Source organism: Aethalodelphis obliquidens, unplaced genomic scaffold, assembly GCF_003676395.1.
Source record: "Aethalodelphis obliquidens isolate GAN/ISIS:26980383/991018 unplaced genomic scaffold, ASM367639v1 scaffold19, whole genome shotgun sequence".
In the NCBI taxonomy this organism is placed as follows: domain Eukaryota; kingdom Metazoa; phylum Chordata; class Mammalia; order Artiodactyla; family Delphinidae; genus Aethalodelphis; species Aethalodelphis obliquidens.
Window position 1 is genome coordinate 21,432,529 of NW_020837963.1, and position 17,286 is coordinate 21,449,814.

A 17,286-nucleotide genomic window follows, 5' to 3' on the forward strand; every position below is an offset into this window, starting at 1 on the left:
CATCGTCAGGCGGACTCTCAACCACTGCGCCACCAGGGAAGCCCATTTTTGTGTATTTTTACAATTTCTTTTTTACTCTAAAGTATGTTTGTGTTTGGGCAGTCCTGTACCTAATGAGAGAGTCTATCTCTCTGTGTAGACAATAAAAGCACTAGTAATTCTCTGCCTCAGTCTCCTTTGCAGCTAGGGTGCAGACGGTTGACATAGGAACAGCTATTAAATGTAGCCACCTAGTTGTTTTAGCATAAATTAATCCTCCAAGGAGATGAGAGCACCAGCATCCATCCTGGTGAGGGGAGAAGGCAGTGGCAGTAGCTACGTCTTGTTTTCAGAGGCAGCAGCAGCCTCAAATCTCTGGTGACATCATCCCACGACTCAAGTTGAGGGGATGTTGAGGTCATGCTGTGATGTCTGTATCTAAATGGCGGTCCCAAGAAAGTGCTGATGGGAAGATTTCTATGGCTTTATCTTTGGTATTTCTGACTGCAGGTTCCCAATTTGCTTCACTGGCTCTCCCAGAGATTCTTTGTGCTATTAATGTCTTCTATTTAAATTAGCTATTTTGAGTATATTTGTTTGTTGGACACATAATTGATATCAGGAGAGTGTACAGGCAACAGGCAGTGGGGTCTTCATTGGGCCAGTTCTGTGACATGAGACGGGTCTTGTTCCTGGCTGCATAGCCTTGTCCAAGCCTTGGTCTCTTGTCCTCCTGGGTGTCTCTGAGCTTAACAGTATCCTTTAAAGTCATCTCTTTTCTCATTAAATTAACTATATATGGCTTTGGCTATTTGCTGAAAATGCTGAAAGGTGATGAAAATGAAAGATATTGAAAGATGTTACTGCTGAAATATGTAGTTATAAATAACGAAATCATGAAATGATAAATAGGTTGCTTATTTAAAGTATACTTGTAAAAAATTTTGTTATTCATCATTTAATACTAACTCTAAATTTTAGACTAATGAAAACATGGATATCTAGATGTTATTATAAATTAATTATTTTTGTCTGGCAAAAAAATTTAACATTAATAGACCTCTAAGAAAATACTGACTAGATATTTTACAATGAAATTTCACACAGTTCAAAAATGATTAATATTTATTACCAGAAAGTAATGTTTAGGACTTTTTATCTCTGAAAAAAATTTTGATTAATCTTCCTGTCTAGATGTTTAAAATTTATGCCCATTTATTATGGGATCATTATGGGATGATTAACAAAGTATCAAAAGATTGCATAGAAATATAATCATATCTTTTCATAAAAATCATTTTGGTTCATACACTACTTTTTAGATCCTGCAAATATTATACATTTTCGCAATCTGATTTTTAAAAGTTTATATCATCATATTAAAATACTATATTTTTTCTGAGCTTTGTCTTAGTAATTTTTTTTAAAGAATCTGTGCATAAAATATGCAATATCCTTTAGAGTAAATTAAGTTTTTTTTTTTTGCCTTCTTGTAGTTCAAACAATATGATGATAGTTTAAACTTCAATTATAAATGTAAGTATAATTAATCAATTTTGAAAAGCTCTCTAAAATGGAGAATAAATTGATTAGGCCAGAAAATTAAGGATTTAAAGAGTGCCCTCTGCTGCATAAATTTAAGTGTGCACAGTCCTTATGTCCTAATGCTTGAAACAAATAGTCACAATTTTTTTTATAAAGCTATGCTGAAAAACACCCAAGCATCACACTGCTATTAAATAAATTTTTATGAATTGCCTGTTCTCTCGCTTCTCTAAATTGTACCATTTTACAGAATGAAATACATAATTTTCTTTCACTAAACTAATAAATATCAGTTATTTTATTTAAGATGCATACTTAAAGAGAGAAATAATGCTATATTTTAAATGTGACTAATCTGCCTTAAATAAAGAATACAAATGGTTAACTATTCATGTTAATATGCTTTTCAAAATTATTTTTATTTCATGAACTGGCCTTGAATACTTAGTCTAGATGTATTCTACATATAATTATATCTTTAGACTATATCTGTACTTATATGTAACTAAAAGTTTAATATAATTTGCAATGTTCTTCTTGAACTTCTTATAAAACCCCTGAGGGCATAGTTGCCACAGTAATTCTGATGACAATTTCGAGGATCAACATTTACTCTACAGTAATTATAAATCATTTTTATGTTAATATGAGCTTTTTTGCTAACATTATCATTTGATTTATTAGAGTGTAATGTTAAAAGCTGACACTGATTTCTCAACATGTATAATTTTGAATTTGTAAATTTAAAAATGTAGACTTTTCTCAAATTTTCAAGTATAATTTTTATATTAATCTATTTATAAATAATTCTCAAAATTAATTTTGAGAAAATGTTCTCAATGTATGCTTCATTACACAAATGTATTTGATCAATATCCTTTAATAAAATTATTTTATTAATTTAAGATAGTCCTTTCACTGATGAAAACATTGTCATGTTCTACTCATGTAATTCTAATAAATTAAAATTATAAATATGGTGATTCTTAAGTATTTCAATGAAGTCACAAACAATACAATTTTATTATATTTTTCAACTTAGATTTACAGGTTAAAGTCAATACTCAATTTCTTTTAAATATTCAAAAATACCTTATCTAAAACTTTAAAACCTGAATGCCAAATACATAACATATTTTAATATACAATGGCTTTTATGTATTTTTTCTATATTTAACACAAAATGTTGCTATTTGGCAATTTGTTCCCAATTTCTATATTTAATCCTATTCTTAAAATCTCAAACACAGTCACTAAGAGCAAATATCGTATCATGGTAAGCAACTGGAGTGTCACCAGCTGGCTAAATTTACTTATCTATCAGAATTTTTGGCTGCAGTTGTTAATCTGGACCTGTGGACATCCGTAGGAGTGTTCTGAAGAACCTACTGAGCCTTTTTCTTTGTTCATTGTAATATACGTACTGTGTTAATAAGGGATTCCAAATTAGAGTCCTATAAACAGTGCTGGTGTCTTTTGCAACTTAAGTCTTTTGAGGTGAAGTTAAGCTGTAACAAATTCTTTTATTATCCTCTGTCAATTTTATGGCTTGATTCATGCAAATATTATTATGTAACCCCTTAATGGACTGCTTATGCATCGATTGGATTAAACTAATATATTTATGGCCTAATTCTATTCTGAATTCTTTTCACACTATTGCTACTTAGAAGATTCATATTTCTTATAAATAAGGAAATGGCATTCAATTTTGACTCTGGACGCATCTTCTAGCTCTGTGAATATGTCCCAAGATCTTTCTAGCAGCGTTATCACTGAAATAGATCTCTGTGTGTATTAGCTAATGATAAATACAGTAAGACTGTAACTAACAACTACAGAATCGTAGAGGCATGTAACAATCAGAAGTTATTTAGTTGGAGTCTGTGAGCCACTGGAGGTTGGTTAATCTGGACAGGGCTCTGCAGGGAAAACTCAGCTGTGATTCATGGCTCTTATCTTCCCCTGGGAGCAGTGGGCCTGCACAGGTATGTATTTCTCATAGTCATGGCCAAAATGTAAGTGAGTAAGCCCAGTTACACAAACACTTTTTAAGTCTTTGGCCACATCGTGCCCAATAGCATCCCATTGGTAATGTCAGGCACATTTTCTATGTCCAAGGCACAGCAAGTGACAATTTCATCTTGTGTTTCACCACTAAATAACATGTATCACTATTTTTCTGGCTTGTTATGTTTTCTTTCCAGCCCCTGTCCACCACATGACCCCTAAATTAGGTCTACATATTTTTCATTTTTGTTGTTGCAGCATCCCCTTTTAAATATCATTTCCTGTATCAGCTATCTTTTGCTGCATAAAATAATAATAATAATTCAGTAGCTTAAGACAACAAAGTATTTTGCCTGGCTGGATGCAAGGTCAGCTGACCTCCACTGGACCAGCTGGGCTTGGCTCCTTGGTAAGGTTGAGCTCAGATCTGCTTCATATGTTTATTTGGGGACAGCAGTTCCCGCGGAGGGTAGGGAGAGACTCTTTTCACAGTGAAGGCTGAGGGATAAAAGAAGCCTAATCACACAAATTCGTTTCAAATTTCTGTAATCTGTCACATCAGATAATATCGCATTGTCAAAGCCTAGAATCCAGGGATGGGAAAAGCAACTCTGTCCATGGAAGGAGAGGAAAGAGAATGAGTATTTTTAACAATAATCTACCACAGAGATGACTGACCATTTGCAAAGGTGGATATATGCTAGTTACCACCAGAAATAAACAATTATTTTCAGTGACTCACTCTAATAGATGTGTGGGCATGGAAAAAATAAATCAGTGATGAGATATTAAAGGATTAAAGATTTTCATCCAAGTTCTGTCACTTATTCTATAAATAGAGAAATTAATTTCAATTATTTTAAATAATTTAAATAGAGATCCCAGTGAAACTGCTTTATTAAAACAGAATTGCAGATATTTAAAAAGTATTTTTATATCTCCAATAAATGACTGATTTCTTAAATGGTTATGTGGGCTCCTTGGTATTCTCTGTCATATCAAAGAATTCTTCATTCATATACAGGCACGATATGAAGTTGGATAAAAACCATGTTAAAATTAGAAACATATATATATCCTCCCATGTAAGGAAACAATATGAATAAGAAGCATTGAAAGAAATGAATGAATAATTTAGGAGACAGCAGGCAGAAAGTCAATTATTTTAATACTGGCAAAGCCAAATTAAATGTGTTTAAACTACTGTAAACCAACTTTTATTCAATATTTTTAATAAGCTGAAAAAATTTTCTGTCATGACAATGATCATATACAAATATAAAAAATTAGGAAAATGGAAAATCTAAAATTGAATGCATTCCTAAAATTATTTTAAAATTGTAAGTCTATTTTGCTTTTAATTCTTTATTTAGAATGCGCTTATCTTTGGAAAAAGAAATAGAACGGCTGGAGTCAGCTTTGTCTGTGTGGAAATGGAAGTATGAAGAACTGAAAGAATCAAAGGCAAAAAGTCTGAAAGAGGTAGGGAGACGTGTGATGGAAAGGAAGCAACTGACTGTTTTCTCTGTTTCAATGTGTAACCTGGTGGGCAGAAGACTGAGTAGACAAGAGGAAAGGAGGTTAAAAGACTGAATTCCCTCTATAAAAGGAATATTTGAACTCACATATTAATAGTGGACTCAGTCAAACTCAAGCCATAAGAACTCTTGTTCTAAATAACACATATTTTTAATGATCACCCACATGACACAATTAGCTATCCATTCCAGGCACATGTGAGGGGACGGACAGCCTAAGATGCCATCATATCATAACATCTATAATAAACAACTTTATCTTACTCTTTTATAAAGCATTCTGAAAATATTAATTTATCTTTAGTGTGTTTAGGTTCTTTTCACATTGGCATTATAGTTACTCAGAATCGTTATACATTTATACATACATTTAGTTATACATGTATAACTATACATAGTTATACATTTCCTTTGCATTTTCATCAATAAAATGCTGTCATGAACACTTTCCATGATTTATTAATATTCATTATTTAAATAATATTAATTGTGTGTATTTTGTGTACTAAAGCACTATGCTAGGTAAGTATGTGGGATAGAATAATGAGCAAAGCAAATCAAAGAAAAATACTGAGCAAAAATAATGACAAGCTAAATGCTCCCCAATGAGTTAGCATTTAGTTCATCTGTGTGCTATATACATGCATATATATATACACACATACAAACTGTACATGTGTTGACAGCTGTCGAAAGAAGCTGCATATCGAAATCAGTTATGTAATCATGCCTTAGTCTAAAGCACTCCTCCATCAGTTGTTTAAAAAGTGGGAAGCAGTATTCCTCTTTGTTTATGAAATTCCATACGAATGTTGTTTCAGCTTTGTTTCCAGCAAGTGATAAAGTGTAGAGTCATTGACTCAAGTTTGCAGAAATCCCATGAGGGAATATTCAAGAACCTTAGTTGCCAGCACTTGCCTTATTTATGGGTCACATGCAGGCATCCTGATGTTCATAGAGCATAGTAATCATCATGCAGAGGTTCAGAACTAGTCGACTATGTCAACCCTGCAGACCACTGAGATTTGAAAAGAGGGAGGGACTTCCCTGGCGGTCCAGTGGTTAAGACTCTATGCTTCCATTGCAGGAGACATGGGTTGGATCCCTGGTTGAAGAACTGAGATCCTGCATGCCCCGTGGCACAGCCAAACATATAAATAAATAAAATAAAAATAAAAGAATGTTTTCCAAGAAAAGGGGTGGGGGGAACTTCCCTGGCAGTCCAGTGGTTAAGTCTCCATGCTTAGACTTCAGGGACACAGGTTTGATCCCTGGTCGGGGAACTAAGATCCTGCATGGCCCACAGCACAGACCAAAAGAAAAAGAAGCTGTTCCTCAGCTTTAAGAAACTGTTGAGTATTTTGCTCAAAGGGAGCTGCTTCCCCTCTCCTTTCACCTTATATTCTCTCCATTCCATAGCTAGAATTGAAAAATGACATCTACATTGAAAACATACAAGAAACAAAGTCAGTAAATCAAAAGAGGGAGAGAGTTTCCTAATATCCTTAAACAAATATCTCCTGCCTAAAAATCATTATTAACAGAAGGTAATTTCAGTGAGAACCACAGAAGGTTAGTTTGGGAATATTTCTCAATGAGGGGTAATTTAAACAAAGCTAACAAACTAGATAAAGTTTATTTCTGCTTTATAAGTTCATGTTATATTGTCAGAGTGTTTTTGTTTCCAGCTTACACTGTGGGCATGTATGTAGTGTATGCATGAACACACACATGCATTTGTGATGGATTCATCATATTTATATTCACAGGTACCTAACTGAACGTGGTCTCTGGGTGTGAGCACTGACAGTAAATTAATGTTCTACAGGAACAATATCTCATAACACAAAAACCGTGTTATGCTTACAGTGTAGGTGTGTTTGTCTTATAACGAGTTTTAAATTTGATTGAGAAAACTAATATTTAAGATAGAACTGGTCTTCAATTTAATTAAAATCATGCATTTACAATCTCTTGCCACTAATGGGCAGTGCAGACTTGATAACATCAATTTAACATTTCCAAAGCAGCTGTTTTTGAAAAAAGTCATGGTTTTCAGTTGGTTTACAAAACGATATGTATATTTTTAAATGTTTAATGTTTTCTATTCAAAGATGATATTTTGGAGTATCAAATTGGAAAATGTCTACTTTAAATTGCTTAAGAAAGCTTTATAGATGAGAAAAAATAAAATCAACATAGCATTTTACAGTGTAACTTGGGTCTATATTTTGACACCCATACAGAAGTATATATTAATACATATGTGACCCTTCTACTAGATAAAATGATAGGACTTTTAGGGGCTTCCCTAGTGGTGCAGTGGTTGAGAGTCCGCCTGCCGCTTCAGGGGACACGGGTTCGTGCCCCTGTCGGGGAATATCCCACATGCTGCAGAGCGGCTGGGCCCGTGAGCCATGGCCGCTGAGCCTGCGCGTCCCGAGCTTGCGCGTCCAGAGCCTGTGCTCCGCAACGGGATAGGCCACAACAGTGAGAGGCCCGCATACCACACACACACACACACAAAAATAATAATAATAGGGCTTTTGGAACAAAGGAAACTTCAAGACTGTTACGGAAAATTTGTTTAAATATTTAAACTTTTGAATGTATGTTTCAGTTAGATGAACTACAACTTTGAACTTTGAAGAAAAGTGACAATGAATGAAAGAAAGAGTTTTTATTGTAGATGATGGAAAGTTAATTTAACAGAGATTTTTAAAATATTGTTTGAATTATTTATATGGGATTATTTTTAAAAAATATTTCTTTCCACTTCCTAAAGGGGGTTTATGATATTCATAGAGCCTTTGGAAGTCATGTGGCATAAACATATATTTAAGTTATTTTTATAAAACATTATGGAATGTTTAAAAAAATTTTTAGACGATAAATAAAAATACTTAGTCACATGTAATTTTATATATTCTTTGTTTAATTGTTTTATAATAGATTATAAGAGAACAATAATCTTACGGTACATTTAGAAAGGTCATAGTACAGTAATTAAAGTGTAAAATATTTTAAATTCCCATAAGTTGATTGACAATCAGAAAAAGTTATTATGATACATCCTCTGGACCTTCACATGAATTCTCCTTTCTTATTCCACTTCTCAACAATTCTGATAAATGGCCTTTCTTTCACTGTAGCTCTTCATCTATGAAAATTTTTGAATACCGTGTAATTCTTTTTTAGATACATGAAACTTACAAACAAATACATGCCTGGCTAAAAACTGGCTGCTGGAAAATTTAGCAATTTTTAGAGCTGGAAACAGATGTGCTTAATAGACCAGAATTTTTAAAAATGTATTTGGAAGTCTGGTGTGCTTTAGAGGGAGATCTTTCTTAAATTACTGACATTTAGAGAAGAGTAAATATGAGAATTTAATTGTAAAATCGAATAAGTATTTAAAATGCAACCAAGATGATGAGCGGCGGAGATGGTTATATTCAAAATGCTGTTCCCATGCTGAATCTAATACTTAGTCAGCTTTTCCTCTGCACGTCTGTAAATACTGATTTGGAATTAGATTATGAATTCCAAGAGTGCTGTAATGACAAGTTTTATGAAATCTCATGATCTAGAGAATCAAATATTCAGATAAGTAACATTAATTACAAATAAGTATGGTACCTTGCTTTAACAATAAATGACTGATTCTTTTCATAATGGAAGATTTTTTTTTACCATATGTGGAGAAAACTGCTAGCATTTTAAAATTGGTCTCAAGCTAAAAAAATGAAATTGTAACTTTTTAATCTTCCTTTGAAAATTTTGTGTTTTTACCTGGTATCTTTTTCAGGATTTTATTTAGAAATCTTTTACCTTTTTGTGATAATAGCGACATTTCTAGTAGTTTATAATTTACAGTGTTCCTTTACGAATAGTTTATAAATATTTTATAAATATTTGTATGAAGTACTTAGGGAGACACAGGCTTCATGGGGCCTCTTTATGGTACTAATAGCTGACATTGAAGCCTTATCTGAAACCCCTCAAAACACCTTTCTAATTTGAGGGAAATAGAAGGTTAGAATTATGAGTTATCTGTAGCTAAAATTCTATACTGATAACTTCACTTTAAAAAAGGTTGTGTCAAGTGGGAACTACTCTGCCCACATAAAGAGAGGGTCCTTGAAGATACTTAATTGAAATAGGTATATGGTAGAGTATGAGTACAGTTGTTAGCTCGAAGCTAATTGCAAAGCTGTCTCATATTGCTATTTTTGTGGCTTAAAGGAAATACTCCCTAGAAATGACCCAGAACATTAATGTCTGTTGTCAGTTCTAACTCCTCCCCTCCCCTCACCCAGGTGGAGCCATCCTGTCTCCTCCTCTTGCCCTCTCCTCTATGTCCCTTGCCCAGCACTGTTGACCTATTCACTTGTCCACCCAGCAAGCAGGGTGATAGCTCTCAAAACGTAAACTGGATCATAAAAACACTTCAGTGACTTCCCGCTATCCAGGTCCAGCTGGCTAAGCCACCTGATGTTGACAGTGTAGTGGGTGCCCGGTAATAATACCCCTCTTTCCACCCCAACTGCTCTAAAAGGCAGTGCCCCAAATTCCAGCAGACAGTACCCAGCAGTGAACTATTTTTGATGCATATACATTCCCTACCTGTGTTTGGAGTCCAGCCTTCTCCTTCTGTCACTGAGACTGCTGTGCCCTGAGCTCTCAGAGGTCATTTAGCTGGACAGTCTGCATCAGACCAGAGATTAGACACAGGAGAGAATGGGGGTGGGGGTCACGTGAGGACGGTTTGTATGGACCCGGCCAGGAGTGCTGTACATTGTTTCACTTATTCACAAGCGAGTACTCATTGCCTTATATGTGTGTGTGTGTGTTTGTGTTTATGTTTATATTTTCTGTTTCAGGCTGTTTTTTTTTTTTCATCGAAACAGTCACACAACAACCCTTTCACCTCCCATCCACCAGTCACATCTTGCCATTAACTTCAGTTTACATGTCACTTTATAAAAGGGAATGGTTTTATTCCCGAAAAAACTTCCTTTACTATTTTCCCTCGGAGAAATGTACAAGATTTTTAAAAGACCTTATCAACTGCAATTATTTTTTGGTTTACTTTCTATTTGCCTTTCCCACTGAACTCCGAATTTCATGATAATATACGTCATGTCTGCTTTATTCACTTCCCTCTATGCAGTGCTGATCAAACGTGGTTATGATTTGTGAAGACCAAAGCTTTTTTATCTAGCTCTATATGCTTGTATTCCTGAATGGTGGCTATGGCTATAGTGTAAGGAGAGTAGTTGAGATCCTAGTTTTTCTTTTTTGTTTTGTTTTGCTAGTTATTTCTTTCAAGTTTTTTTTCACGGAAAGGCATTTTAATTTAAATAAAGCAGTGTGTGCATGTCAAGCCTTTTATTACCTGATGAGGCTACTGCTCTACATCCCTGAAGATTTTAGATTTTCCAGGGCACTGGAGTGAACCTTCGCCCCTAACATCCTATCCATCATGAAAATCTGTTTAGCTTGTTCTTTGCCAGATATAAATTAGCTTATCAGGACAAAGAGTGAGGCTGATAAAATACCATATTAGAATTCTATAAATGTATAAGAACAATGAAGCCTATGGGATACCACTTTGCTCATACAAGTGCCTTCAAGACCTTTTTAAACAAATGTAATTAAGAATAATGTAAGCACTAAATTACATAAGTCAGAATTAATTGAACTACTAGTGGATAATTCATAGACATCACCAAGGTAACCCTCAGAGCACCGAGATGGCTTCCTTAACTCTAAGGCTATTGTAAGTATTATGAAAGAAAATTAGGCTCTTCAGAATCTACTTTACTTGTAGAAACATAAAATGATAAAGGAAAAGATAGGTTGAAATCAGATGTTTTAGCATCTGTTTAAGTTAACCAACACTATTTTAAAATTTAAAATACAGTACAAAGGAGTCAGCTGATATTTAATTAATCTATACAAATTAATAGTTTGAGAATGATGTTAAAAGTAGGTTGAAAAGATAATGTCCCTAAAGGAGTGACACAGTGACAATGGTCTCACATAGAGAGGACATTCAGTCTGCAAAACATCTTTATTTTCTATTCCAGCTGACAGGACACTTTCCACTGATGCATGCCTCATACATCCAAAGATTCTGGTTTTATCTTTTCCTATAAGAAATCCCTATGCAGGGATATTCAGTTAAGACCATTCTGAAGATAAGGATCTTCCTTTTAGTAAATAGCATGAGGATTTTTACCTGCAGGAGCAGTTTTCATGTTGAAAAGGAGATTGAATCAAGGCACTCTGCTCATCTTAGCCCTGCCATGTACTGACACCAAAGGTGTGTACATGACTGCGGGGGATTTAGAGGGTGACTTTTTTTTTTTGGTGGTGGGGCGTTCCAAGTGTTTCTAATGATTTTGTTTAGCTTTACTGAGGTATAAATGATATACAAAAAATTGAGCACAGTGTATGCATTTTGATGAGTTTGGACATATACATGCATACATCCATGGTACCACCATCACACCGAGGCACTAAATATATACATCACCTCCAGCATTTTTCTTGTGTTCTTATGTGTATGTGTGTGTGTGTGCTTGTTTGTGGTAAGAACACTTCACATGAGATCTATCCTCTTAATATTTTGGGTCGGCTGAAAAACTCGTTCATTTCTTTTTTTTTTTCATAAGATGGCTCTAGTAGTGCTTTTTGTCTTTAACTTCATTCGAAACAATTTTGTTAGATTGTATTGAGACAGCTGTCATATCAGCGTGCATTTAAAAGAAAACTAATCAATAAAACCCAAACAAACAAACAAAAAACTAATCAAAGCTGGTGAATTTTTGTGTAGCCATTTTAATATTGAAGATGGAAGAAAACAGCAATATTTTCGGCATATCATGCTTTATTATTTCAAGAAAGGTAAAAACACAACTGAAACGCAAAAAAAGATTTGTGCAGTGTATGGAGAAGGTGCTGTGATCGAATGTGTCAAAAGTGGTTTTTGAAGTTTCATACTGGAGATTTCTCACTGGATGATGCTCCACGGTCTAGTAGACGAGTTGAAGTTGATGGTGATCAAATCGAGACATTAATTGAGAGCAGTCAACGTTATACCACGTGGAGATAGCCAACATACTCAAAATATCCAGGTCAAGTTTTGAAAATCATTTGCACCAGCTATTGGTGCAAATGGTTATTTTAATTGCTTTGATGTTTGGGTTCTACATAAGTTAAGTGAAAAAAACCTTCTTGACCGTATTTCCGCATGCAATCCTCTACCAAAATGTAATGAAAAAGTTCTGTTTTTAAAACAAATTGTGATGGGCAATGAAAAGTGGATAATGTACAACAATGTGGAATGGAAGAGATTGTGGGGCAAGTGAAATGAACCACCACCAACCACACAAAAGGCCGGTCTTCATCCAAAGAAGGTGATGTTGTGTATGTGGTAGAATTGGAAGGAAGTCCTCTGAGATCCTTCCAGAAAATCAAATGATTAATTCCAACAAGTACTGCTGGCAGTTAGACCAACTGAAAGCAGCACTCGTTGAAAAGTGTCCAGAATTAGTCAACAGAAAATGCATAATCTTACATCAGAATAATGCAAGACTGCATGTTTCTTTGATGACCAGGCAAAAACTGTTATAGTTTGGCTGGGAAGTTCTGATTCATCCGCCATATTCACCACACATTGCACCTTTGGATTTCCATTTATTTCGGTCTTTACAAAATTCTCTTAATAGAAAACATTTCAGTTCCCTGGAAGACTGTAAAAGGTACCTAGAACAGTTCTTTGCTCAAAAAGATAAAATGTTTTGGGAAGATGGAATTATGAAGTTGCCTGAAAAATGGCAGAAGGTAGTGGAAGAAAAGGATGAATGTGTTGTTCAATAAAGTTCTTGGTGAAAATGAAAAATATGTCTTTTATGTTTACTTAAAAACCAAAGGAACTTTTTGGCCGACCCAATATTTTAAAGGACACAATACTATATTGTTAACTAAAGTACTATGTTGTACAACAGATCTCTAAAACTTATTCATCTCACACAACAGAAACTTTGTATTCATTTAAAAACAACTCCCCATTTTGCCCTCCCCCAACCCCAACCCCTGGTAACCACCATTCTATTCTCTGCTTGTGTAAATTTGACTATTTTAGAAATACCTCATATAAGTGGCATCATGCCATATTTGTCTTTTTGTTACTGATTTATTTTACTTAGCATAATTTCCTCTAGGTTCATCCATGTTGTTGCAAATGGCAGGATTTCCTTACTTTTAAGGCTGAATGATATTCCATTGTACGTATATACCTCATTTTCTGTATTCATTCATCTGTCAATTTGGGTTGTTTCCATATCTTGGCTGTCATGAATAATGATGCAGTAAATATGAGGTTGCAGGTATCTCTTAGAGATCCTGATTTCAATTATTTTGGTTATATACCCGGAAGTGGGATTGCTGGATCACACGGTACTTATATTTTTAATTTTTGGAGGAAACTCTATACTGCTCTCCAAAGTGGAGATTTCCCATATACCTCCTGTCCCTGCACATACAAGCCTCTCCAGTTGTCAACATCCCTCAACAGAATGGTACATTTTTTACCAAGGATGAACCTATGCTGACACATCATAATCACCCAAAGTCCACCATTTACCTTAGGGTTCACTCAGTGTGAATGTACCTTAGGGTACATTCTGTGGGTTTAGACAAATGTATGATGATATATTTCCACCATTATGGTATCATATGTAGTGTTTTTACTGTCCCCCCAATCCTCTGTGTTCCACATATTCATCCTTCCTTGCCCCACCTTCTTCAACACCTGGCAACCACTGATATTTTCTTGTCTCCACAGATTTGCCTTTTCAGAATGTCATATAGTTGGAATCATACAGTATGTAACTTCTTAAGACTGGCTTCTTTCACTTAGTGATATGCTTTCCTCCATGTCTTTTCACAACTTGATAGCTCCTTTCTTTTTAGGGCTAAGTAATATTCCATTGAGTGGATGTATCACAGTTTATCCAGCTACCTGCTGAGGGACATCTTGGTTGCTTTCAAGTTTTAGCAGTTATGGATAAGGCTGCTGTGAACTTCTATGTGCAGGGCTTTATGTGGTTTTCAGTCTCTTTTCATTTAATTATTACCCCCTGGTGAAATGAGTTCCTGTCTTAGGTTATTTTATGGGTCACTGACCACCTTCTAGACAGCAGCATTTGTGCCCAGGATCACATCTCAAAGTATGGCAACTTATGTGGGAGGAACTGAGTGTAGCTGCTCTGTTGAGAAAGGGTTATGGATGTGGTGGAGACTCAGGGCATCACTGTCTCCTCTTTAGGGCTGTGGTGCATCCTAATTAGTACCAGAAGTTTTAAAGAGAGTTAAGAAATCATAAAGACAGAAGGCTCCTTTAGCTGGTATTTTTAGAGGTATCATATGGGAGAACTGAAAAGGCACAGGTGACACACAAGAACAAAGAGTATTCTTTGAAATGCACTTTAGAATGTATAATTATCACTTGAGGAAATTTTCCTTTGTAATATAGTTCTGATTTTACGATCAAAGTCGGTCGAAGATATAATTCTATATTCACATTAAACATCTTCTGATATATACAAAATGAGTTGCTGATGAAATCTCATGAGAGTTCTCACATGGGTAATCTGGATATTATAAAAAATGGTAAATAATCTTTTAATGCAGTTGTACTGAATTAGCAGAATCCATTAGATTCAACTGAAAATAATTTTTAAAAATATATCTGTCCAGCTGTCTCTTGAAAGATTTTGATTTAATTGGTTAGGAGTACCGATTACATATCTGTGTTTTTAGAAGCTCGTTATCCTGGTGTGCACCTGAAATTGATATCTGCTGCTCTAAAACATCACCTGGGGAGGGGAGCGGGGGTGGGGGGGGGACTGTGGAAATCCCCAAAACCAGTTGTGACCATTTTATGTTAAAGATCAACTTGACTTGGCCACCACCAAGTGCCCAGATATCTGGTCAAACATTATTCTGGGTGTGTCTGTGAGGGTGTTTTGGCATGAGATTAGCATTTGAATGAGTAGACTGAGTAAAGCACATTGCCCTTCCTAATGTGGGTGGGCCTCATCTAATCAACTGAAGGCCTGAATAAACAAAAAGTCCAACTCTCGTGCAGATAAGAGGGAATTCGTTCTGCCCAACTGTCTCTGACCTGGGGCATCAGTTTTGCCCTGGTTTTGGACTTGAACTGAAACATCAGCTTTTCCTGGATCTGGAACATGTTGACTCAGGTGGGAGCTCTACCATGAGCCCTTCTGGTTCTCAGGTCTTTTAACTTGGACTGGAGCTTTCACCACTGGCTCTCCTTGGTCTTCAGCTTGCTGACTGCAGATCTTGGGAATACGTGTGTGTATATATATATGTGTGTGTGTGTGTCTTAGTCTGTTTCTCTAAACAGCCTTAATACACCAACTTTACTGAAAAAGTCATAACTTGACCATATCTGCTTGCTGTAAGTCCTGGTTTATTTCCACTCAATGATTTTTCTCTCTTTTGCCAGTTGTGCAATTGGCATTGGAAGCACTGCATGTACTCCTAGTTAGTAACATCAATTATAAAGTGAAATATATACTTTATATATTTCATGATTTCTTTGGCCTATTTTCCATTGTTCTGACTTTTTTTTCACTATTTAGATGGCTTTAGCTCTTTAGCTGATTCTAGACATTGCATTGTTTACACAAAAAAGCATAAAATCCCAAAGAAGAAAAGTGATTTTATCAACTATTTGGTTGTGGGAAAGATTTGTACAGGTCAGGCTCCAGTCTCCAATGATTTCAAAACGCCATATGTTAGGGGAGAGTAAGAATGTATTAACAAATTTCAAGTCACCAAATTAGTGAAAAATCATGTAAAATGGAATGTTTCCAAGAGTAACTTAATTACATTACCAACAGCATCATATGCATAAGTTCAAGTGCCATTTTAATATTGACAGAGACAGTTTAAGTGTGAAATGTTCGAATTCATTTTGAATTACATTCTCAATGTTTAATTATGAAATACACAGAGAAGTGGGTGATGAGGCTTTTTGATTCTTCATAAAATAGGGGTGCCAATGAGACAAATTAAGAAATGAAAACTCGTACTGTGTTTCATACTTAATTTGATTAAGTATGCTTCTAACAGAAGCTCTTTGTGATTTTAAAATTAAATTAGAAGGCGTAATTGCTATAAATCTTTTGACTAAAATAATCTTTGCTTTTACATATTTTAATAGATTTATTGAGATATAATTCACATACCATACAACTCATTGTAAAGCATATAATTTGGTGTTTTTAAAATATATTCACAGAGTTGTGCAACTGTCACCATAATCAACTTTAGAACATTTCATCAGTCCAGAAAGAAACCCTAGATCCATTAGCAGTGACTCCTTATTTCCCTCCAATCCCCACAGCTTTAGTTAATTACTAATCTAATGTAATACTGTAGATTTACCTATGCTGGGCATTTCATATAAATGGAAATTTATGACTGGTTTCTTTCAACTTACATAGGTTTTTGAATAGAGTTTCTATAATCTGCCTTTCTACCAATTCTTCCTGTTACAACTCAAGAACATAAACATGTTGAATTTTTTTATGGCAACCTCATTTAGAAAAAACTATTAGGAGGCATAAGTTTCTGTTTCCCATAAGAAAATATATTAACATTTAGCTGTTTTATTCATGTCTGAAGCAAGGTGTAAACATTTTAAAATTATATTAATTTTCTTAAATGAAAATTTTGATTTTGACAGAAGTACAGGTCATCAAGAGACCAAGACTAAGTAGGAAAACAAAGAAAAAGAAAAACATTTCAATTTCTAAAGCTTTGTAGAAATGTAAGATATTTTTTCATTATTACCAAAGTTGGCACTCTTTTTGCACTTGGTGAAGTTAAATCACATACTTTAGCTCTAAAAAAAATATATTCAAACATGAATATTTGATTTTCCTAGTTTTATACTATGGTAATTATGTGCAGATTCAGGCAATATTTAATTAAGAATTAAACCATGCTAATCCTTTAAAAACCTTATTTTTCTAAAAGTAAAAATCTGAAACATGTTTTTCCTCCCAAAGAACTATGATATTCTATAATTTCATGTTCTTTGTGAGCTAAAGGACTTGGAGCTCTGTGTGTGTGTGTGTGTGTGTGTGTGTGTGTGTGTGTGTGTGTGTGT

The 17,286-nt window shown here is 34.8% G+C and overlaps 1 protein-coding gene across 1 annotated transcript in view; it reads left to right on the plus strand.

Moving 5' to 3' along the window:
- Positions 1 to 17,286, plus strand: part of CCDC102B (coiled-coil domain containing 102B) — a 165,921-nt gene that overhangs the window by 6,028 nt on the left and 142,607 nt on the right. The window contains exon 3 of the mRNA XM_027118730.1: positions 4,908 to 5,016. Coding sequence (XP_026974531.1) covers positions 4,908 to 5,016 — 109 coding nt within the window. The remainder of the gene's footprint in view (positions 1 to 4,907; positions 5,017 to 17,286) is intronic.